Source organism: Podarcis filfolensis (assembly GCF_964270895.1).
Source record: "Podarcis filfolensis genome assembly, chromosome: 9".
Lineage (NCBI taxonomy): Eukaryota > Metazoa > Chordata > Lepidosauria > Squamata > Lacertidae > Podarcis > Podarcis filfolensis.
Genome location: NC_139610.1, coordinates 61,912,077 through 61,936,004, shown reverse-complemented (window position 1 = coordinate 61,936,004; position 23,928 = coordinate 61,912,077). Strand labels below are relative to the sequence as shown.

Sequence of the window (23,928 nt, the reverse complement as noted above, 5' to 3'; positions counted from 1 at the left end):
AGAGCGTGAAGACAGATCTCAGTTTTGTCACGGAGCAGAAAACTTCCATTGTTTTTGACCACATTTAGGATTGACTTCCTCCGCTACTGAAAGGCCAGTAATAACGTTTGCTGTAAATGAAGAGGGAGGAAGCTGCATCCCGATTTTTCCTCATCTGTTCGTTTAAATACAGATATTTGTTTATTTCCTCAGTTCTTCCGACACATTATGAATAGTCCAGTCACAGTTTTGTTTTGAAAAAAATAGTACAGTATCGGCTCAAGAAAATCTTGTCAGAAGAGTTTGCCATAAAGAGAAAAGAAACATTGGAGAAAATGACAGAAGGTTCCTTGACGGACATCACTTTCACAATCCGCGAGGACAATTTAGAGGGGAAACAACGGATTTGAAGGCACGAGAATAAACATCAAGAAACTTTAGATCATCTGAATGTGAGACAGCCACAAGCAGGGCAGCAGTATGCTAAGAGCGAAAACACACTTTGGTGCCCAGCTGAGAGACGAACAATGGCAAGAGATCCCAAACATCAATGACTCTTACCGAACAATACCAGTCATGGGATACTACCATTCAAATAATAAACCCAACGTTCACATTTTGGACGATGACAAGGGAGGCAGGAAAATTGATATTACAGACCTCTTTCACAGGCATATACAAAACAACAACATCCCCCATCCCTCAAATATGGCACTTCAAATATCAGCTGCAAGTGAATCAAAAGGTGGAATATGAGAGAATAACTCTTTGTTATTTAAGAGTTTGTTCCAGTGACTGACAGCTAGACAGATAAATCCAGGCCCTTGTTTGCATGTCACAGTAAACCATGGTTTGTGCTTTACTGTAAATGAGTACATTGCTCGTACTTGGCTCTTCCCTTTAGTGTGAATGAAAACAAACTATGAAGGCTTGTTGTGATCTGTGAATGTGAACCACATCCTGCTTTTGCCTATCTCAAGAAGCCAAACTTCAGGTTTCCTGAAGTCCTGCTTAGGGGTAAACCATAAACTACAGACGGCTACCCTGTCACCCTCCAGATGTTGTGGACTCCAAATCCCAACGTCCCCATCCCATGGTCAGGGATGATAGGAGCTGTAGCCCAACATCTGGAGGATTTCAGGTTAATCACTCCCACTGTAAACCATGGTTTGCTGTGACATGAACCAGGCCACTTGCTTAATTTCCTGTTGAAATTAGGGAGATATACAAGTGCTTAATCTTGCCAGGATTGTGGTCTATGGTCTTCATTGTGATTTCTCTCATAGCTGCATCCCACGAAGGATTGGCTAGTGTAGTCTTAAAGATAGCTATTAGGCAATGGGAACAACCTGCCAGCGAAGTCATGAAATCCTAGGCAGGTTTGGATTTATGCCAGCTTAGTCTCTCTGAATTTTTCTGGGAATCAGCTGATTCAAATCCAAGGATTTAGGTTTAATCAGTTTGTGGACTTGGTTGTTAGGAAACTTTTAAAAGTGAGCCTCTGTTTTACTGCATTCCACATGAATTTCTATTATCCCAGTATGGCATTGTGGTTTTATTTTTTAGTTTCTCTGATGGGGGAAAATGCAAGTATTTTCTTTTTGAAGGCAGACAACATCCCATACTCAAACTGTGCTAGTTATTGGGTCTATTTTCTGACTATGAACAAAAGACAGAGGGGCAGGCATGGGAGATTTGAATTGGATGGTCAGTACTGGAATATGTTGGTGTCAAAACTGACATCTTAAGTAAACTCTAGTGTGAAGGCAAATCTTTGAATGGGACAGTGGAACTACATGTCATAAGGAACCCAGTGTTGCTGCCAAAACGAACAATAAAACTCCCCTTACAGCTACATGTCATAACGTCATGCATGTCTGCAATCTCAACAGCCAGTTATGGAATGACGGAAAATGCACAAAACAGTGGCATCAGAAATAGGCCACATGTTTTACTGCACAATGTGAAGGGGGAAGGGGAATATTTAACATATTTCCCCACTTTTGGCAGCAGACTACTTTTATTTTGTGCAATTGGTGGTTCCACCCTGAAATTTATCTGGAATAAACATGTATATGACTGCAAAATTTGAATTTCACTCCTGGAATCCATCCTACTCTGCTTGAGCAGATTCTGTTGGGATGCTTAAGCCTTTTACCCATCCAACCTCAAGCAAGGGAACAGATATACCACAGACCTTTCCACTTTCAGCTCGCTAGGCTTGTGGCTTTTGCTTTTTTGACACGGAAAGCCCGGCAAAGGTTGGGCAATTATCGGGATGCTGTGATTTCCCTTCCCCCAGATTGTCTTTCTTAATCTAGCCCCCAGATCTATAAAGCACCAGTTACACAACTGGAGTGACAAAATCAATTAACAATCTACTAAGCTCTTCTGGCTGAGTGGCCACTGCCAATTTGCCGAGAGGGGAATAATTTGGAATTGATTTTTTTCTTTTTTCTTTTTTAATAGTTAAGTTCAGTAAGAGTGCAAAGGTTCTCAGAACTGGGAAACCTATATGGGATGAAATCTTGTTTAAGCCTTACTGAGTGAAACTGATGGAACGAATGGTACCTTAACAGCATGGGAAGCCTCTAAAGTGCATATCCTTCCTATGGTGCTCTGAGATCATTCAGGAGGGGCTAGCAATGCAGATTTACCCCAAAATGTTATCATCCACGCTGAAGCCACTTCAGAGGCTCTTCCCACCTGCTCTGAAATGAAGGGGCACTCACATTTGCCTCTGAGCTAGAAATTATAACAATTACATACCACCTTTATCCTCAAGGTGGTATATGTGGCTGTCCTCTTCATTTCATCTTCACAACAGCCCTGTGAGGTAGGTTAGGCTAAGAGATGGTGAGTGACCCAAGGTCACCCAGTGAGCTTCATGGCTGAGTGGGGATTTGAACCCTGTTCTCCCAGATCCTGGTCTAACACCCTAACCATTATGCCACACTGGTTCTCCATGTTAACAAGACAGAGTAAAGAACTAGCAGTTATTTCACCTTCCCAAACAAGTTTCTTGGGGACAATCTGTAGGGAAACATAATGTTTGAGAAACCTATGACAACATTGTCCTGTTGGTTGCTCACATTCAAGACCAAGAGGCATAGCTTCTATCCAGCATGGCAGCGAGCAGAGGGTCCTGGCACCATGAATTGCACCATAAATCTCTAGCTGAAAGGAAAAGAATCTAGGGGCTGTGATAAGAACGCTGCAGAGATTCTGGGAGTTGGGAAGGAGTATTAAATATTCAGCGCATTTGAAAACTGCCCACCTTTTCCTAGGCTGAGGGAGAAATGGCGAAGATCTGTGACATGGTTTACTAGTGAGACGGAATGGTTTCTAGGAAACTGTCACCTGTTCCGAGACATCAAAGCAAGGGATGGAGAGATCAGACCTCTGAGAAACTTCAAGATTCAGTTCTGCACCAAGTCAAAATGGGAGAAAACAACAAGTTGGGAAGTGAAAGAGACAACATCATATATGGACAGAAGGAATCTCTATGACCTAACAGTTTTCACACACAGGGCAGAATAAAGATAATAGTTTGAGTTCCTCACTTGAAGCTTTGTAAATTTGTATCTTATAACATCACGAATGGAGATCATTAATTATGTAGCTGTTGACTAAAGGGTTGTTATTATAATAACTGAAATGTAACTGACATAAATTAAGATCATGGAACGCAGTGATATAAGATCAGAAATGCACCAAAACCACCATACGGGGAGCCACTTTAACTAAAATGTATTAATTGGAAGTTGATTGGCATTTTGATAATTGTATCATTTGGGAATTAATTGTTATTGTTATAATTTGGCCATTTTGGGGGGTATAGTGGAAAACTAATTTTATTTTATTTTATATTAAAAAATAGTTTTAACAAGGCTGCACAATAATCTTTCGTGCCCTCTCTACATTGCTGCTGAAAATCCAAACCATTTCTCTGCTTCTCTGTGACATGGAAGTATCACCTCTAAGATAAAACATTGCAAAATACAAAATTGCAATGGGTGGGGTGGAGGACAGAAAGAAGAGACCCATTAAGGAGCAATTAACAGTCAAAATTTCACACTTAACAGAAATTCTGGTACCCATTGAAATTTCTTGAGTATTTCTGAAGTCCCTTATACTCCAGTCTGAAGGACCTTTATGCCAGAGGTTTCCAGAACCTTCAAGAAGAACGCCACCAGCAGGCCTTTGGCACACTGTAACCATATATGTACAGATTAACCTTCTCCAACTGGATGTCCAGATGTTTTGGACCACAACTCCCATCAGCACAGTTGGGGCTGATGGAAGATGTAGTACAAAACATCTGGATGACCCCAGGTTGGCAAAGGCTAGAATGTGATTGGTACAGGATCCCTAAGGGCTCTTTAGCATGTGAGGCAAAAGGGGTGGATCGTCTTTGGGGTGCCTCCTTCTGACCGGCATACTTGGAATACCACCCTAATTGGAAGGGGATATCCTCTTACTACCGCCTCAAAGAGAGTCTATCATTTTAAGAAAACCAGCTCCTTTGACTCTCTCAGCACCAACGCAACCTGATCCAGGTACTTGGGAATATTTGCTACATAAGTTGTTGAAGTTTTCGTTATCGGCATTGTTAAGACCTAGTTGTACGTGAAAGGCGTTTGCAAAGGGTTTGATGCCTCCCTTCTCTTCCGTCTGCAAAAAGCTGCCATACCGTTGGTGCAGTAAATTGGCAATCTCACATTGTGCTTAGTTTTTAAGTGCTTATGTTGTCGTTTGGCAACAGACCGGAGTGGCTTCTAAGTAAACATAAAAGCTGCACGTGTTGTTTGCAGAGAACAAGACAGCTTAGATGTGATGACTTACTGGGCATACAATACACAGCCGTTACTCTGCCCCCCTCCCACCCACCCCCAATCATTATATCAGAATCTCAAGCATCAAAGCTGAGCTCCTGGGCTTATTTTCTACAGATTTCTGTGCACACACAGAAACAAATGGCTACAAACGGACGCTCGTCGCCTTCCCGACACTTTCAATCCAGCACAGAGGAAGCAGCAGGGCGAACGCAGCAATTGGGGCGCCTGAAATTCTGCATCATGGACTGGAAAACACTGTGCTGCCTCCCTTTAAGTTTTCTATTTGAAGACGTATCCGAAGAAACAGATTTCCGGGTCTGGCTGTTTTGGGCCTTAATCAGTTTCTCGTGTTCTCTAATCTGCCTCTGCAAGTGATTCTGGATGGCGACCCCCAACGACTCGGGGTCAAGGGAGGCCCCGTAAACCTCCCAAGTCATGCCCTGCTCGTCCCACACGACATCCCGGACGCGCTTAGACTGCTTCAGGTGCCCTTTGCCCTCCGCGGCAGGTTTTCCTTCCTTCTTCTTCTCGCCCAGCTTTTGCAAGGGCAAAGCGGGAGAGGCTGAAAGATTGCCCTTCTCTCCCTTCTTAGTTCTGTTGCTTTTGGTTCCTAGGCCAGGGCCAGAATTTCTACTCAACCCAGACTCAGCTTCCAGATTCTGAATGCCAAATCCTCTTGCCTCTTTGTCTGGAAGTTTATCCTGCTCAATTTTTGCTGTGGCTGGGGCACACACAGTCGGGGGCGCAGTAGCCACTGCTGGAGTGTTAGTTGTCCCCTGTTCCTTCGGACTGAGAGGGACGGATTTCCCTTCCCCCTTTGGTTTGACGTCCACGTGGAGGCTGGCTGGAACCGTCTCAAGACTCCTAACCATCTCAGTGCGCAGCTGCTCTCTGCAACCGCTATCAGGAGTGCCGCCAGTGGTGCGGAGAGCCTTGTCTTGTTCAGATATGCTGCAGGAGGCTGGATGCATCTGTTGGCTTTCCGCAACAGAGGAGGGTCCAAGGTGCTGAGGTTTGCTATTGATTCCTGGCAGAGCAGAAGGTGGAGGTAGCTTGGTTTCGCTGCGCGCGGGGTGCGGGGAAGCGCTGCCATTGACAGTAATCTGGTCAATCGGCACTGTCTTCAGCAAGACTGAAGCATCCAGCAGCTCCTGGGAAGCATTGCTGCGATGGCTGGCTGCATTTGCTGTTTGTGCTTCTGTCACCTTGGACGACGTTTCTTGCACACCGCCAGGGCAGGGATACGTCGCGTCGCCTGACAAAGTCGAGTGGGCTGTATCATGAGTGCCTGCTGTGCCCTCTTGAAGTTTGACAGCCTGAACTGCCAACCCCTCGTCTACTGCAGCTGCTGCCTGGATATGGGCTTCGGTCACGGTGGCAGCAGACACAGCTGTCTGGACAAGTGCCGCAAAGTCATCGACGATTTCCGACTGCTCCTTCCCGCCGGCTCCTGTGTAAATAATGTGCAACTGCTCTTGCTTCTGTGTTGCCTGGGGAGGCATGTTTTCCCGTAAGAATGCAGCAAAGATGCTTGGGCTGGTGGATGCTGATCTGCTTTCCATGCTGGCTACAGCCTGCACCCCGGCATCCTGATGGGTCCTGCTGGCCACCTCCCCACCCTCAGGTTGCACCATCATGGTCCCTGTATCCTTCAACTCGGAGGGCTCAGGCCCTACCTTCTCCGCAGTCTTGTCACTGCACGAAGGCTGTGGTGTGCTCCCAAGGCTGGGTTTGGGGACCATCTCTGGTGCAGTTCTTGAGCCAGACTCGGAGCCTGCCTCCTTTGAGCCCTTTGGCTCTGCATCCGAGCAACTGTGGGCCTTCAGTGCAAGATCAGAGACAGGCTCCAGTTCCTTTGCCGAGTCTGGCACCTGCGTCACTTCAGGACCAATCCTTTCACCCACAATTTCTTTTGTGGTTGGAGCAGCTTGCTGGGCATCTGAAGGAGGAGAAGACCCGCCATGAGCTCTGCTCTCTGTGACTCTGCCACCACCACCTCCAGGCAGAGAGCTTGCCTTATCTGCTGCACTGCAAAGTTGCCCTCCAGCACCACTTGGCACAATTTCATTGGCTTCCTGGGTAGCAGGTGCATTGACTGCAGCATTTTCTTTTGCTGGGTCCTGGCCTTGAGTTCCGGCATCACTACTGCCTTCCCACTCAGAGTTATTCCCCGGCTCCAGAACTGCTAGGCAGCCTTCTTTGGATGGGCTGGAGGACCCAGGAGAAAACATTCTTGGTTTCCCAGTGTCATACCCACAATGCCGTTCGCCCGTTGCAACATCAGCTTCCACCCCACAGTTCCCTTCAAGCAGGTGACCTCCAGTGGGTTGCACCTTGGCAGTGAAAGGAAATCCATTACTGTTGCTCTCTATGCTGGCTTGCTTGTGCTGGTGTTTAGAGGACTGCAATCTTTTCAGGTCGTTTTCCTCCTCGGAAGCGGTGACCAGTGGACGCTTGGCAGACCTCAGAGGATCTGGTACAGTCCCCATGGGAACGCAATGTGTTGCAAGGCTCCCGTCAGCTTCGCCCAGCTTCTGGCTGAGAAGGGCCTAGGCGGAGAGAGGTGCGGCCACAAGCGTCTCTTCCTCGCAGCTGGTCTGTTAAAGAGAGACAGAAATATTTACAAATTCAGATAAAAGACAATAATATCCAGTGTAGGCTCTGCACCCAAACAGGTTCAAGATGGGGGCAGTGGAGGCTGGACCATTAAGCCAAACAGGGCACTGTGCCACCCACTCACCCTGCCTACCTTCCCACATACATCCAGTCCAGGGGGTGCCACTGTCTGCTATATTCCTTTTCTTCAAGGGAGGAGGATGGTGGCAAAGGTAGAAATAGTTGGCTCTGCCAGTCATTGGCTCTGGCTCCGCCAGCTACCACTGCACGAGGGGTATTCCTCCAGATGTTTTGGAGTACAACTCCCATAAGTTCTGGTCAGCACAGAGAGTGCCAAGGTTGCAAAGTCTGACTTGAAATTTTACACAGAGATTCAAGTGAGCAAACTCAGGTGCCCCTTTCTATTTACTACCTGGAAGAGCCATTCCTGGGGGCCGGGTGCAGGGCTTTACATAAATAAGCAGTGGGTGCTTAACTTCCCCCCTACTTCAAATTAATTATCCCCCCCCCAGGTTGCTTTTCCCTCCATGAAGTTCTTAATACATGTTTGCAAGGGTAAACACGTGTGGAAACCCCGCAAGGAGAGAAAGCAGCTTGGAGGGTGGGGAGACTGGAAGCACAAATGCAAAAATGGATGGAGAGAAAAGGATAAAGCACACATTCCCCCTTGCTGCTTCTCCACACAAAACTGTCCCCTTACAAAGTTGATTTTGGAGGGACGAGGGGAGGGGACAGGGAATGTGTCCATTGGGCTTTCATTTCACACAATGACACATAACATGCAGCTGGGCTATCATCAGGTGTTTCCCCCTTTCCATGCTGAGAAAAGATTGAAAGGAACTTTAAGCAGGACATTATCTCCGTCCGGGGGAAAATACAGGATAGGCTCCAAAGAGCTACCACCTGGCTTTGGTGTACTCAAAAGCCTGGCATGCCCAATGGACTGCTCGTATTTTGATCAGGAGACCCCATGGCCAATCACTACCTGCTTTCGAAAGGCCCCTCAATCTCGAAAGCAGTTTGCCACACAGCTTGGGAGTTCCAGAAAAAGAAACCCAAATCTCCACTGGGCTGAACAAGCCTTTAGAGCCCACCCATAATGTACAATCTGGTTCTCAGGCAGTGACCTTGACCACATTTGCAGGAGAGCTTACCCAACATTTTCCCTCTAGGGTTTTTACTAGGTAATAACGCCTCTGGGAAGAGATTCTTGGCATTGTGATATTAACACACCTCACATTCAGGTTTGGAGGGTTTAGCCTATTGTGTAATGCGCTGTCAGCAATCCACCAGCTCTGCTAAGATTGATTTTGATAAAACGCACAGGGAACAAGAGCCATATTATGCCAGTACAGAAAGGAGCCAGGAGGAGGTTGGACACCCAAGCCAATAAAGCAGATCCCACTAACATGCAGGGCTATGCTTTAAGATCCTTTAAAACACACCTAGTTAGAATGCCTACATCAAATACAACTGCAAGAGCCTTGAATTAAATCAACTTGCTTCTTGGTTATCGCTGAATATTGCTTCCTTTTGCTGAAGTTCCCAACAATTACAAGATCTTTCTAAGTACGTAAAATTGCTTCACATCTCTTACCCTTGTAACTTTCAAACTGTGGGAAGGCTTCTAAGGCTGCCCTGGTTAAGGGTGGAGTTCATTGCACTCCAGAAAAACAAATGCCTGAGCATTCACCCCTCCTCCCAGAAGTAATGAATCGCCCCAGGCTCTAGAACAGGCTTTCCCAAACTTGGTCTCTAGCTGCTTTGGGGGTACAATTCCCATCTTTCCTGCCCACTGGTCCTGATGATGGGAGCTGTAGTCCAACAATAGCTGGACACCCAAGTTTGGGAAAGTCTGCTCCAGAACAAGGCTGAGGGATGCCACATGAATGCTCTTTCATGCTAAATTGTTTGCCTTCAGCAGTGGTGTCCAAACTTTTTTCAAAGAGGGCCAGATCTGATGAAGTGAAGGGCTGTGAGGGCCAACCAAAGCTGTTGACCTTTTTTTTTAGGATTGAAGTTGTTGAGCTTTTTTATGATTTTACCCCAAAGTTGTTGAGCTTCTTTTTAGGGTTTAGGTTGTTGCCACATGGGCCAGATTAAACCAACTGGCGGGCCACATTAGGCCCCCAAAACAGACTTTGGACATGCCTGCAAGGCAAACTGTTGGACTCCAACTCCCATCAGCCTCAGCCAATGGCAAGGAATGATGGGAGTTGTGGGCCTACAGCATCTGCAGAGCTGTAGGAAACCTGCTACAGTTAATTCCAGTGTCTCAGTGCTAGATGGTCTTGGTCAATGTTAATTTTCCTCTGTTGGCTAAGCATAATGATTTATTTCCTTTAAAAAACAAAACAAAACCACAGTGCTGAATGCAGCCATGTGTTCGGATCTTCAAAGAGGATACTGCGAAAAGCAGAACAGGGAAGGAGCAGCCTGATGGGCAAAATTACACCATGTCACAAAGGGGCATAAAGAAGGGGAGAGAAAAATACAATGAAGTAAAAGCGCCTACTCTCAGAAGAATTGCAAGCTGAAAATTTGCAGTGTTTATAGCCCAAGTCAATAACCAGAGGTTTGGGTTTTTTAGAAAGACGGTCAAAGACTGCTTTTCCAAATAGCTGAATTAAAGTGCAAGTGTTACAGCCAAGGCTCTCTAGCTTCATACAAATCCAAGCCCATTCTCATAACTCTTCATGTACTGACCTCTTCATTCAAAAGAATGGCTAGGCAAGGCCATCTGTCAGCAAACAAATGGACAGTTTCTCATACATAGGCTCCAAAAAGAGGAAACCCTTTGTTGAAGCAACTTCCCTTGCAGTCTCCGACAATTTCACTTTTCTTCTGGTGGCTAGGCATAAACACTTCAGGGTTGTGGAAAAGAAGTACGGTGATGATTTAGTTCCCAAATCTCAGCTGGACTAAAACATATAAAAGCCTGGGGTTTAAAATCTGAACTGCAAGTGCCATAGAAGCAGTTATATAAAGCTATTTCACATTGAAGGAATGTATTAAAAACCTCCCCACGTTACCACCAACATCCACGCGGACTTATTTCAGGGAGAAAGTAAGAAGAATTTTATACATGGTGAAATATACTCCGAGTCCTGTAGTGATTTCATGCTCTTTATTGCAGCCTGTAAAACAGTTATTTTTTGCCCCCCCCAAACCTCAGGCTTTTATATACATTATTTACACAATGAATCCCGTCTGATTGGCTGATTCTGCTTCCCTCCTGGAGCCTGATTGGTCTTTTCCTGCAGGCCAATCAGTTCTTGCATTCTACGATCCTACCAGCCTAATAGGCTGCTTAACTTCCTCCTGGAGTCTGATTGGTCTTCTCTTGCAAGCCAATCAGTTGTTGCATTCTAGGATCCTACTTGCCTATTGTTCTAGGATCAAGCTTAGTACATAACACATGTAAGCTGCTTGTGAGTTCCAAAAGCAGGCCAGGCCAGTTAGGAACTATAGCCCTGACTCCTTCAATACTCACACACTAATATATGCATACCAAGAGTAAATAATGCTACAGGAATCGTATGTACTGTGAAAAGGCTGACTAGGGGGAAAAACACACCCTTTAGCAACTAAATCACAGAATCCTAGAATTGTGGAGTTGGAAGGGACCACAAAGGTCATCTAGTCCAAGCCCCTGCAATGCAGAAATCTCAATGAAAGCATCCATGAAAGATGGCCATCCAAACTCTGCTTCAAAACCTCCAAGGGTGGAGAGTCTGCAACCACCTGAGGGAGACCGTTCCACTGTCTAACAGCTCTTACTGTCAGAAAGTTCTTCCTGATGTTTAGTCGGAATCTCCTTTCTTATAACTTGTAACTCCAGACCAGGAGTTTGCTCCATCTTCTATGTGACAGCCCTTTAGAGATTTGAAGATAGCTATCATATCTCCTCTCAGTCTCACCTTATCCAAGCTATTCTGTGAAGACAATACAGTGGTACCTTGGAAGTTGAATGGAATCTATTCCAGATTCCATGTCTGTTTGAAGCCGTGTCGGACGTTTGGGTTCCGAAGAACGTTCGCAAACCAGAGCACTCACTTCTGGGTTTGCGGCGTTCGGGAGCCAAAACGTTTGACTCGCAAGGCGTTTGGGATCCATGGTACGACTGTACTTAGATAGACCAAAGACAGCTTCTTGTGTTCCTGGACTTCAACACCTTCTGAGGTAGCCTGTTCAACTGTTGAACAGCTTGTGCCCTAAAGTTTAGTGAAAAATCCTCTTTCCTTTAATTTGAGCAGTGTTGTTCAGGCCATACGCTTTGGTGAAACAGAAAACAAGACCCTATCTGTGCCACACATTCAAAGAACTACTCTACCACCTTCAACGAAAGAATCCTAAGAACTGTGGTTTGTTAAGGGTGCTAACTGCTCAGAGTTGTATGAGATCCCTGTTCCTCTGAGAGTTACAATTTACCAAGTGCTTTAAAAATCATCCCCTCTTCCCAGAGAACTCTGGAAATTGCAGCTCTGTGACTCTCCTAATGACTCTCAGCAACCTTAACCAACTGGGGCTCCCAGAATGCTTTTGGGGAGGCCACAGTTGTTTAAACTGGTATGATACTGCTTAAAATGTATAGTGCAAATGGGGCTAAAGAGATAGGTAAGAGAGGGAGCCTAGGGTTATAAATTTCAGTGGCAAGTCAGGGGAAGCAGAAATAAGTTATAAGGGATATCTATCTATCTATCTATCTATCTATCTATCTATCTATCTATCTATCATCTATCTATCATCTATCTATCTGATCTATCTATCATCTCGCTCTCGCTCTCTTTCTATTATCTATCTATCAGAATGAGAGAGATCCTGTGACGAGGAACTCCTGGTAAGAACATGGAGTAAGGAACTATTCTGGGTCCTTGAGTGTTTTATATGAAACAGGAATCCTTGTATCTTTCTAAGCTCCTCGTCCTCTTTTCTTCTTTTTTAAAAATGTCATTTGTCTACTATTGATTATCATGGTTTCTGCTGAGCTATGGAACTCATTGCTGCCAGATCGGGTCAACGAAGGACCGTTATCTTTCATTCTTTACTAAAGCCTGCTGTGAATTAAATAAAGGTGTTTTCTGTTTAAAAGCAAAAAGCTAAGGCCGTGTGCTGTGAGCATGGAGCATGAATAAGCTTTGCTGCCCTTCCACACTTGAGAGTCCGAGAGCTATTAGGCATTAGCGCTGGTGTGCCACCATTCCTCCTCTGGGAGACAAGGCTGCATTCGCAGTGCCGGCTGGTCGCAAAACGAGTATCATTTATTTATGATACGGCTGTCAGCTTGATTTCTTAAGAGGAAATATGGATGTATTGAGACCTCTGTGCACTGAGACATGCACCATCTGGGCTGCAGGTTTGCTTTTCTGAATCAAAGAGGTGGTAGGTGCTGGGTTTGCTTACTGCAAACACTTATCGCAAGCACCTCCCACCTCAACAGGAAATGCAGGAGATCCATGGCGGAATTTCTATTTCCATTTCTACTTATGAGTAAATTGGATCACAGCAGCAATGTACAGCAAGCCCCCCCCCACTTTTAAGTGAAGACAGAACGGCACCTCTAGACCAGTAGTTTTTTGTGGTTGTATTCTGTGACATGTCATTGACACAACAGCAACGCATTAGTGATGGATTTATACTGGACTGTCTGCACATTGTTCCCCTGTTACGTGATGCTTCTCCAATGTCATGGCATTAATGCCATCTGGAGGGGCGCTCTTGCAGTACACCCAACTTCCGCAGAATATTTACGGTATGAAAGGTTACAGGATTTCAGTAGGAACTTGTGGGACGTGCACAAATTTGAAACCAATCAGTTTTTTCGTCCTGAAACTCTTATAGGCACAAAGAGCACTGAAAGTATAACTGCCCTGGTAACATCATGGACACAGATGATCATGAACAGGGGTCAGCAAACGTTTTCAGCAGGGGGCCTATTTTTCAGGCTACAGAAAGTGTTTAAAAGAATGCACCATTTCTAAGGCATGTACTCTCCCTTGCCAAAACCCAAGCCTATTTATTGCCCAACGCTGCAAAGAGATTTATTTCTCTTCCCAAGGTGAAAGGCGAGGAGACGTGGCTTTTAAAGGACATACAGTAGTTAAATCAAACAATACCCCAACGAAGTGACGGCTACAAGAGTTATTTAGGAAAAAGTTGTTCTGTAGCTCTGGGTACCCTGGCAGGAACGTTATTTATTGGCCAAACCACGGGCCAATGTTTGCATAATGGCCTTTTGTGTGCTTATCTGCACGGTCTTGTTTAATATCTGGACTTAGAGGTTGATCAAAGGCAACTCCTGTTAAAACAAGAATGCACTAATTAATAGCTGAAAAATAAAGGGAATAATTATACCAAAAAATGTAAGAAGAGCCCTGGCGGATCGGGCCAAAGGCTCATTTTCACAGTGGCCCACCACATGCCTATGGGAACCCTGCAAGAAGGACACGACGGCAATAATTTTCCGTTCATGATCCTCAGCTGTTGGTAGTCAGAGGCACATTGCCTCTGACAGCGGAGACAGGCATAGCTGTTGCAGCTAGTAGCCATTAATAGCCGTTGTGACATGCTCCCTCAGTGAAGATAGGAGAAGGGCAACATGACCGTGTCTGAGGAGATTTAACCTTGCTCACAGAGAATTCTGGAATTCACCTTATGTGGTAGCGTATATAATCTTGATATTTGGGTTCCCATGACAACTTATTCCCCAAGAGAGGTATAAATCAAAGTTGAGACACAATGGAAGTGGAAACTATATTTTATTACCACTTACTCAGAGAGGCTTGGCAGCTTCACTCTCAAAGGCACAGCCCTTCTTTTCTGCCCGAAACACTGTTCCACATTTCAACAAGAGCTTTACCTGGAATTATCCACCACAGAACTGTTTCTGTTACAGCTATCTCCCCCAGGGACGGCTATCTGCTTTACTCTTCCCGTAAAAGCACCTCTAGACTTTTTCTGAGGAAATTAAACAGGTTTCTCCTGCTTGACAAACCCCTAAGAATGTCTAGCTATTTCCGTAGCCAGATCCTATATCTCCATTAAAATGTCAAAATTATCTCCTTATTGGTCATTTCTCCTCCCTGCCATGACCGGGACTGATACCTGGCCTTCAGAACTGTGGTGGTTACTGAATTTGTGGTTATATTTTAATCTGTATTTACTGTTATTGGGGTTTTTTTGTGTGTGTAAACAACAACAACAACTGGTTCAAAATTTAGATTTTTGGATTGTTTTCTAAGGTTGTAAACCACCTTGGGTTGGCATGTAAGGTGGCATATAAATGCTCAAAAATAAAACAATGCATTAGTTTTAATATATTTTTAATGACTTGATATGGAGTATCTCCTACAAGGTCTCTCAAGCCCTGCTCCAGTAGCACTTTGGGGACTGACTGGATTTCTGCTACCTGCACTCACTGTGCCTAACTATGATGGCCACGCTCAACCTCCACCTGCTCAATGGGTCACAACGCCAAAGGTTAAAAAAAACAGGACCTGCATGCCAGAGAGCACCATATGAGTCAGAGCAGACAAGAAATATCTATACAAAAGTGGTACCTACCCACCGGCTTGAAACAAATCTTTCAAGACCAGGATTGCACTACAGCTGTCTGCCTGAAGATTTCTGACAAAAACAAACAATTTTCATTGGCATGCTGTGTGCATTTCATGCACACAGGAAAAAGAAATCCCAGAATTTCTTTTAAAACCCGTAATTTGGCAACCTATCTAAATTATGTGAATGACTATGGTTTGCTCCACTCACCAACTTCCCTTCCATTACCCTAGAGCAGGGGTCAGTAAGAAAGAGCTAAATCAGGGGTCAGCAAACTTTTTCAGCCGTGGGCTAGTCCACCGTCCCTCAGACCATGTGGTGGGCCAGACTATATTTTTTGGGGGGAAATTAATGAATTCCTATGCCCCACAAATAACCCAGAGATGCATTGTAAATAAAAGCACACATTCTACTCATGTAAAAACACCAGGCAGGCCCCACAAATAACCCAGAGATACATTTTAAATAAAAGCACACATTCTACTCATGTAAAAACACACTGATTCCTGGACCGTCCGTGGGCCGGATTGAGAAGGCGATTGGGCCGCATTCTGCCCATGGGCCTTAGGTTGCCTACCACTGCCCTAGAGCTTCCCCTTACTACCCCATGCAACTGTTTAAGCTCGTTTTTCACCTTCCCAACCTCATTTCGAAAGCCCCACCTTGCACCTGTTTTTCATGTTCACCTCATGCCCGTGTTTTCCTCTTTCCTTTTGTGCAACTGCCCTTGCACAAAAACAAACCCCGTGGGCAGCCTCCTGCAGCTTCCTTCTCCCACACATTGAAACTACTATGCACCCTTCCCACCTTCCACCCAATTACGAAACCACCGTTCCCTTCCGCTCGTAATAAGCCACGATTAATTTTCAAACTTCAGCGAAGAACGTTGAAGGCCTTCTATACAGCAAACCCTGAGGCCCGCTGATAACGGAAGCTTGGATAACAACATTGTCTTCCGTTAATTGTAGGCTAATAGATGCCGTTTTCTGTGTCAGGGCAAGTGCTTCCTTGAGGCGAGAGATCTAAATTGTATAAAACTTAAGTTAAGAACCAGTTAATTGGGTGGGAGAGGGTGGGGGAAGGACAGAGGAAACCGTCTGGAAAAACCTTTCGTCATAGTTCTATATAAAAGTAGGGCAAAAGGAGGGTGATGGAACCCAGAGAGAAGGGAACACGAACTACTTTTGATAGGCACTGAAATAAGAGTAACTGCACTGCCATGATCAGAGATAGGCACAATGTTCTGATATTTGTCTTGTTTGCTGCTGAAGAGAGGAGGGATTTCCTGGAGAGTAGTTTATCATTGTTTTGAACTTCAGGTGCTATTATAACCGATCCTGGTCTGATCAGGCCTACTGAAGGCAGTCTGTCTGTCTGTCTGTCTGTCTGTCTGTCTCTCTCTCTCTCTCTCTCTCTCTCTCTCTCTCTCTCTCTCTCGGATCCTTCAAGCATTTCTTCCATGTGCATAATGAATGGCCAAAGGACGATACACTAGTACCTTAGGTTAAGTACTTAATTCGTTCCGGAGGTCTGTTCTTAACCTGAAACTGTTCTTAACCTGAAGCACCACTTTAGCTAATGGGGCCTCCTCCTGCTGCTGCGCTGCCGGAGCAAGATTTCTGTTCTCATCCCGAAACAAAGTTCTTAACCTGAAGCACTATTTCTGGGTTAGCAGAGTCTGTAACCTGAAGCGTATGTAACCTGAAGCGTATGTAACCTGAGGCGTATGTAACCTGAGGTACCACTGTACAGGATTGCACCTGCTGGTCTTGGCCCTCCTCGACCTCCAGGTGTTCAATGGAAGCATGTGAAAGAGGTGTGTGAAATCTGTACAAGTGCAGCAGTGTGAAAAGCATGTGCACCTGTGGATGTGAAATCTGGACATGTGCAGTGTGTGAAACCTACCTGCACAGATCCTGTCATGCAATCGCCAACCCTGCAAGATTAGGGGATTCTGCTCACTGCATGGAGGGTGGGAGCGAATATATCAGGATAAGTTGTGTTCCTGTCTTTGTTTTCAAGGAGTGGGCTAACCTCACCTTCCAAATTCATATTTGTCTACAGTTTCCATTTTGATTCTTGTTTTCCCCCCCTTGGCGATTCTAATAAAATCATAACTCATTTGCTCTGATTAGTGTGAGAGAAGCAACACAAATGAATAAAGAAACACAGTAACGGACCAGTAAAAAGTCACTTACGGCTCTATTTTTGCTAAATAATGTTGCAATCAAAAGGCATTGGGTCAAAATTAAAAATCATTAGGAAAGAGATGCCATTCTCACAGGTTAATGTTCCATGCAGACTATTGGTCCATTTATCTCAGTAGTATCTGTACTGACTTGCAGGGGGGTCTCTGGGGTTTTCAGACAGAGGTATTCCCCTAACTCTAACTGGGATTAAACTTGGCTAGGTCTGCATACAAAACATGGGCTCTGTGTGTTGATTTAGTAAGGAGTTTCCATTTAAGCCTTCTTTTAAGACAGCAGGGAGTAAGCCCACAAAAAGAGATAGGCCTAGGCATATGTGTTCAGTTTTGCTATGGTTGTTGCATCTTGCTTTCCAGGAAAGCACTGGTGAGCTACTTCTGCCTTGATTCTTGGACACAACACTCTCCCCTCAGCCACATTCAGATGGTATTCTGCCCATCTTCTAAGAGCTAAGAGTGGGTGGTTTGCTGCAAACTGGTAAGAGTTCCCAACTCTCTTTAGTTCAAGATTAGGAAGCAAAGCTAAAAGGTCTATGAAATATACTCAGAGTCGCAAAGTGATTTCATGCTCTTTATTCAGCTCATAGTGGTGAGGAGGAATGAATGAAAGTCCCCTCAAAGCATCTGCTTTATATACATTATTTACACAATGGGCTGCACATGATTGGCTAATTCCAGAATTCTACTGTAAGCCAATCAGGTTGTGGATTCACTTCTATCTGGAGCATGATTGGGTGGTTCCTGCCAACCAATCATACTGCTGCATTGTTCTAGGACCAATCAGACTGCTGCATTCTGAATCCTATTGTTCTAGGACCAATCAGACTGCTGCCTTTTGGATCCTATTGTTCTAGGACCAATCAGACTGCTGCAGTTTGGATCCTATTCAACTCAGTACATAACACCCTATCTATCTGTCGGCTGTCTTTGTGTTAAGGCTGATCTCTTAGCTTGATTGTTCCTAACTTGTACAATATCCACATTAACTGGGTGCCTTTGACTAGGTCTTTGTGAAAATGTAGCAGTCTCTTGGAGACCATTTTTCAAAAAGTTAACTATAGGCACAGATTTGTAGATACAGTGTGATATGAGGCTATTATTCATGGGGTATAATAGGCAATTGACTCCACTCCTCCAAACACACACACACACACACACACACACACACACAGACCTTGATGTACTTGGAAGAAGCAAAGTAGATCTCATAAGCCTGAAGTCTTGCCCATCCATGGTCTAAGAAGCCAAGATCAAAGTCCTTAGCAAATCCGCAGGCTGAATCCTACCAATACCACCACTATCCTTTCCATGCCACAAGACTTTTTGACATATCATTGCTTGCTTTTATAACTTGGTCTGCTCTATCCAGTCCACATGCAAAGCCATCACTGAACCCATGTGAGAATTTCATGAATCATTAATCACAACTCCCTATTCATCATCCTTTGGGCAAGCATTCATCAACTGGGAAAAACTACGGCCTTCCTTAAAATTAAAGATAATGAATGCCGTCTCCTCACTTTCCCAGCACTTTGATAAATACCATTTTAAACTGGGTCTGGGGAATCGGAACTGCAATATATCAAAGTCAGGCATAACCACAGGCATCACAAATCTAGTTCAGTCTTCGGTGTTTTCCAAGCCCTGCAACTGGAGATCCTGTAGAAAAAACTTTCTGTATTCAGTCAGCCTGGAATACTTTCCAGTGCTTTGCTGTAAATGGCACCTAGCAATCTGATGATGAGCCCTAAATTAAACTGGAACACCCTTTGCTACTTATCGATTGATTTAACAATAATTACTCACTGCTTGATTGTACGTGAAATGTCTAAGTGGATTACAAAAAAAAGAGTAAAACCACCATTAAAATTGTCAATAAAAGACGAAGTTCCAAAATTCGAAAACTCAAAACAGAACTAAAACTAACAATAACTAAAGCACACGTTGACATCAACATGTCAGGACAGACCTGCCTGAACAAAAACGTTTAGCAGGGAAGTTCCAAAGTATAGAGGCTGATTTCTTATAATTACATAACAAATATTGTCTGGCAGCTGTTATAGTTGCCAGTGTTTATTTTCTTTTTAACTTCCTCCACTGAACAATTTTTAATCCCTGGAGGATGACAACTCGGCTTAATGGCTTTGTATTTTGCTTTGTATTTATAGCAATTTTGTTTTTATTTGTTATTCTTAGCCACGCTGAGCTTATAAAGGAAAGTTGAGATATAAATGCTTTAAATGAATGAAACAAACCACCACACAGGACCACAGGCCAACACACATCAACAGGGCCACAGCTGGACTCCCAACTGCTTCTGATAGCAACCAGCTCACCAGATTCAGGAGCCATGCTGAATTGGAAAGTTTTCCAATGCGCTTCAAATGCAAACTCAATTCACGGACAGTATCTGATTAGTGCACTGGAGAAGGCTTAAAGAAGTCCCTGCACCTGAAAGGGGTGAGAAGGTGCCGTGTGTGTGTTTCTGCGTTGTTCTTGGTGTGTTACTAATCAAAACAATTAAAATGGGCTGGCCGAGATGGAGGAGAATCGTGTATTTATTCTCAACCTTCCAATATACTCCTTGACTTTGAGATATATTTAAGGCTGCAGAATCATCTGCCAACGGAAGAAGGAAGAAATAAAAGAGACAACAGAGCCAGTGCTGGCAATGCATTCGAAGAGAGGCACAGAAAGTAGAGAGGACCAATAACTGTTTGGGATTAGGTGGCAATTTAATGTGTCTTGCCTGCACCCCTCCCAATGCAGCTAGACTTAAAACAGGAGTAGCAAACATGATGCTCTTTGGAAGTTGTCAGAACCCATCATAGATTCATAGAATTACAGAGTTGGAAGGGACCCCGAGAATCATCTAGTCCAGCGGTTCTCAACCTGTGGGTCCCCAGATGTTGTTGGACTACAACTCCCATCATCCCTGAGCTCTGGCCTTGCTAGCTAGGGGTGATGGGAGTTGTAGTCCAACAACATCTGGGGACCCACAGGTTGAGAAAGGCTGAATTTTAGTCCAACCCGCTGCAATGCAGGAATGAATCCCTCACCTTTGGCCATGCTGGCTGAGGCTAATGGAAGGTGGAGTCTAATAACATTTTGGAGGGTGGGATGAGGAGAGAATCATGTTGGCTACCCCTGGTTTAAAACAACAACTGGCTGATGCAACACTCCCGATATCCTAATCATGGTGATCCCTCTACATCTCTTGAATTAATACCCACCCGCATTACCTTTCCTCTTTTTTCCAGGGCAACACTACATGCAGCAATGCTAGTCATGTTTCTATCCATGTTGCAAAACCATGGCTAGCATTAACACTGATGTCCACTTACACCATGGTTAACTCTGACAGGGGAGAAATTCATGCAAAAGGAGGACAAACGAAAGGGATGGAGGCTGCAACCTGGTGGTGCATCACCCAGTGGCTCATATAACAATTGTGTACTTTTTCAGAGCCAGTGTGGTGTAGTGGTTAAGAGCAGTAAACTCGTAATCTGGGGAATCGGGTTCGTGTCTCTGCTCCTCCACATGCAGCTGCTGGATGATCTTGGGCTAGTCACACTTCTCTGAAGTCTCTCAGCCTCACTCACCTAACAGAGTGTTTGTTGTGGGGGAGGAAGGGGAAGGAGATTGTTAGCCGCTTTGAGACTCCTTAGGGTAGTGATAAAGCGGGATATCAAATCCAAACTCCTCTTCTTCATGAAGCACCAAATATGTACCATTTCTTTTAATACATGGTGGCCATTTTCAGATATTGAGGCATATGGTAATGCACATATATGCACATGCATAGCCAATTGAAATGTATGAATAGTCCACAAATGTTGCAAATTTGGGTGCTTTTATGAATAAGTGCATGACCACTGAACAGGGCAGCTAAGCCAGCACATTAGGAAGAATCACTTCTCCTTGCAGAAGCATCATTTACAATATAATTATACAATATTTGCAAAAGCAAGTTTTTCAAAGGCGTAATGACCAAGATAACAAGTGTAGAAAGGGAATCTTAAAAGACTGGATTCTGTCCTGCCTTTACCACCCACTTACACTGTGATCTTTAGCAACTGATTTAAATAAGGCTTCCTATTCTGAGAGCAGGCGAGGGTGCTAAATAATACATCCCGAGACTGAATTCCAAAAGCATACAGTGTGCTGCTTACTGCAGACAACAGGAATGTAAGCTGTCAAGTGATTTGAAGCCTGCTGCAACCCCCCTGCCCGCACACCCAGTAAAGGCACATTTCGCCATCTTGTCTCCCACACCCTGGCCAAAAATGGTATCTTGGCTTTCATCTGAAAACTGAGAATAAATGACAGCACTTCACCTCCCAGAGTTGCTTTGAAGATAAAAATCAATAGCGTTTGCAAAACACTCAGCTGCTCATTTCTTTTATGTCAATGAATGGCACTGGGGAAGTTAGTAAAATTGCCGTTGAGTGAAGAGATTGGCTCCCTTTTGTATAGGAGGCTAAATACAGGATTTAGAATCCTAACATTGGACAACGTTGACCTTTACCCATGAATTACTGTGAATATCTGTGTGGTCTAGCAGAGAGACTATAGATAGGGAGAAGATCAAGTTCAATTCCATGTTTAAGACATACATCTACTTGCATACTGTGGAACGCGGGTGTCTACATACTATTTGCAACCTGATATTTCTCTCTTTGTTTTGAACATATTAAGGAAAGTCCCATTGCGGGTTGCCACTTAGCCATAATTTTACAAACTAAAATTGCAGCTTCTTGGCCAGCTGTTGGAGCTAGAAGTTTTAAAAGCTGGTCCGGTAGGGGGGCGAGGATGCCATGCTGTCATGGCAGAAGAATGAGCAACAAGGCATCACATGGAAGCAGCGCCCGTAGTTGTGTCCACGGATGCAATGTTCAAAAGCATGCGCTATGAAAGTGTGTGCTGTGCTGCTGTCCCATGTACTTGGAGAGAACTGCATTCATGTGTCTGCCTGCCTGATGCTATACAGGCAAAGCAGCCAGTGCAGAATAGATGCCAAGCATCTCCCACCTGGTAGAATTCATCATTAGAAACATTCATAGGAATGCAGGAAGCTACCTTAGACCATCTAATTCAGTGGGTCTCTGGAGTTTGGGGAAGGCTCTCCCAGACATACCTGGAGATTCTGCGGACTGATTCTGAGGCCACCTGCCTGGGAAGCAGATGCTCTAGTCCTGAGCAATAGCCCATCTTCCTTGCCATTTATTCCATGCTTCTTTCAGACACGCAGTACCCGTTTAAGGAAGGGACCATCACTCAGTGGCAGAGTGGAGGTTCAACCCTTGGCATCCCACATTAAAGAAAGAAAGACCAGGCAGCAGGTGATGGGAAAGGCTTTCTGCTTATAGCTAGGCTCAAATAGGTGAAGAAACAATCTGGGCCAGTAGAAGGTGGCTTCCTATGTTCCTATATATTCCCTTGCTCAAGAGGATGCTACCAGCCTTTGCAGACAATCTGAAATGTAGAATTAAAGGTTCTTCAGTACACTCCATAAGTCTGTACAGGCAAAGAAGCATCCCTTCCACAATGACTTGATGCAAGGCACCAGAATTTAGGAAAGTGAATGGTGGCAACCATTAGCCACATGCAAGGATATAGCACATATCTTGCAAAAACCTTTATGGCAGGCCTCCACAAGTTGCAATGTAGCAAACAGACTGCGGTCCAGACACAGCCAGCCATATATTGTCACCTGCTAGGTGCTTGGGCTTCTGTCCCCACCACAGATTTTGCAGTCTCCAAAACTGAAGTCCCTAAAGGGACCCCTGACCATTAGGTCCAGTTGTGGCCGACTCTGGGGTTCGGCGCTCATCTCGTTTTACTGGTTGAGGGAGCCGGCGTACAGCTTCCGGGTCATGTGGCCAGCATGACTAAGCCGCTTCTGGCGAACCAGAGCAGCGCATGGAAACACTGTTTACCTTCCTGCCGGAGCAGGACCTATTTATCTACTTGCACTTGACGTGCTTTTGAACTGTTAGTTTGGCAGGAGCTGGGACCGAGCAACGGGAGCTCACCCCGTGGCAGGGATTCGAACCGCCGACCTTCTGATCAGCAAGTCCTAGGCTCTGTGGTTTAACCCACAGCGCCACCCGCGTCCCTCTGAAGTTCCTAACAGGCCACCAAAAGAAGGCTGGGGGGGAGGGTGGGCAGGGCCAACTCTATTGTTGGGCAAAGTGAGGCAGCCATCTCAAGCAGCAAAATTTTGGGAGGATGGAGCTGTGTGTGCCCTCACACACCCTCCCTATGACAGCCCACTGCCCTCTGGTGGAGTGGAAGACACTGTCCCATCAGCAGTGGGAGCCAGTGTGGTATAGTGGTTAAGAGCGCTAGTCTCGTAATCTGGGGAACTGGGTTCGCGTCTCTGCTCCTCCACATGCAGCTGCTGGGTGACCTTGGGCCAGTCACACTTCTTTGAAGTCTCTCAGCCTCACTCACCTCACAGAGTGTTTGTTGTGGGGGAGGAAGGGAAAGGAGAATGTTAGCCGCTTTGAGACTCCTTAAAGGGAGTGAAAGGCGGGATATCAAATCCAAACTCCTCCTCTTCTTCTTCTTCTTCTTCTTCTTCTTCTTCTTCTTCTTCTTCTGTGTTGAAGTAAGATTCAGTTGCCAGTCTTTTCAGTTTCTGTATATGGAACGGGAAAGGCACCATTTTGACTTTTTTTCTCAGGCAGCAAAATATCTTGAGCCAGTTCTGCTGGTTGGTTGTGTTCA

At 45.0% G+C, this 23,928-nt stretch overlaps 1 protein-coding gene across 2 annotated transcripts in view; it reads right to left on the bottom strand.

Annotated features, from left to right (window-relative positions):
- Positions 1–796: 796 nt before the first annotated feature.
- Positions 797–23,928, bottom strand: part of GPRIN3 (GPRIN family member 3) — a 41,968-nt gene continuing 18,836 nt past the window's right edge. Inside the window, exons 2-3 of one of the 2 annotated variants that reach the window (XR_014538430.1) lie at positions 2,173–7,414; positions 997–2,092 (exon numbers count right to left, since the gene is read on the bottom strand). Coding sequence is in view for 1 of the 2 variants with exons in the window: in XM_083571247.1 (XP_083427373.1) it covers positions 4,994–7,306 (2,313 nt within the window). In the remaining variant the exon portion in view is untranslated. Of the gene's footprint in view, positions 7,415–23,928 lie in introns of both variants that reach the window. The other variant, XM_083571247.1, reaches the window with a different exon arrangement.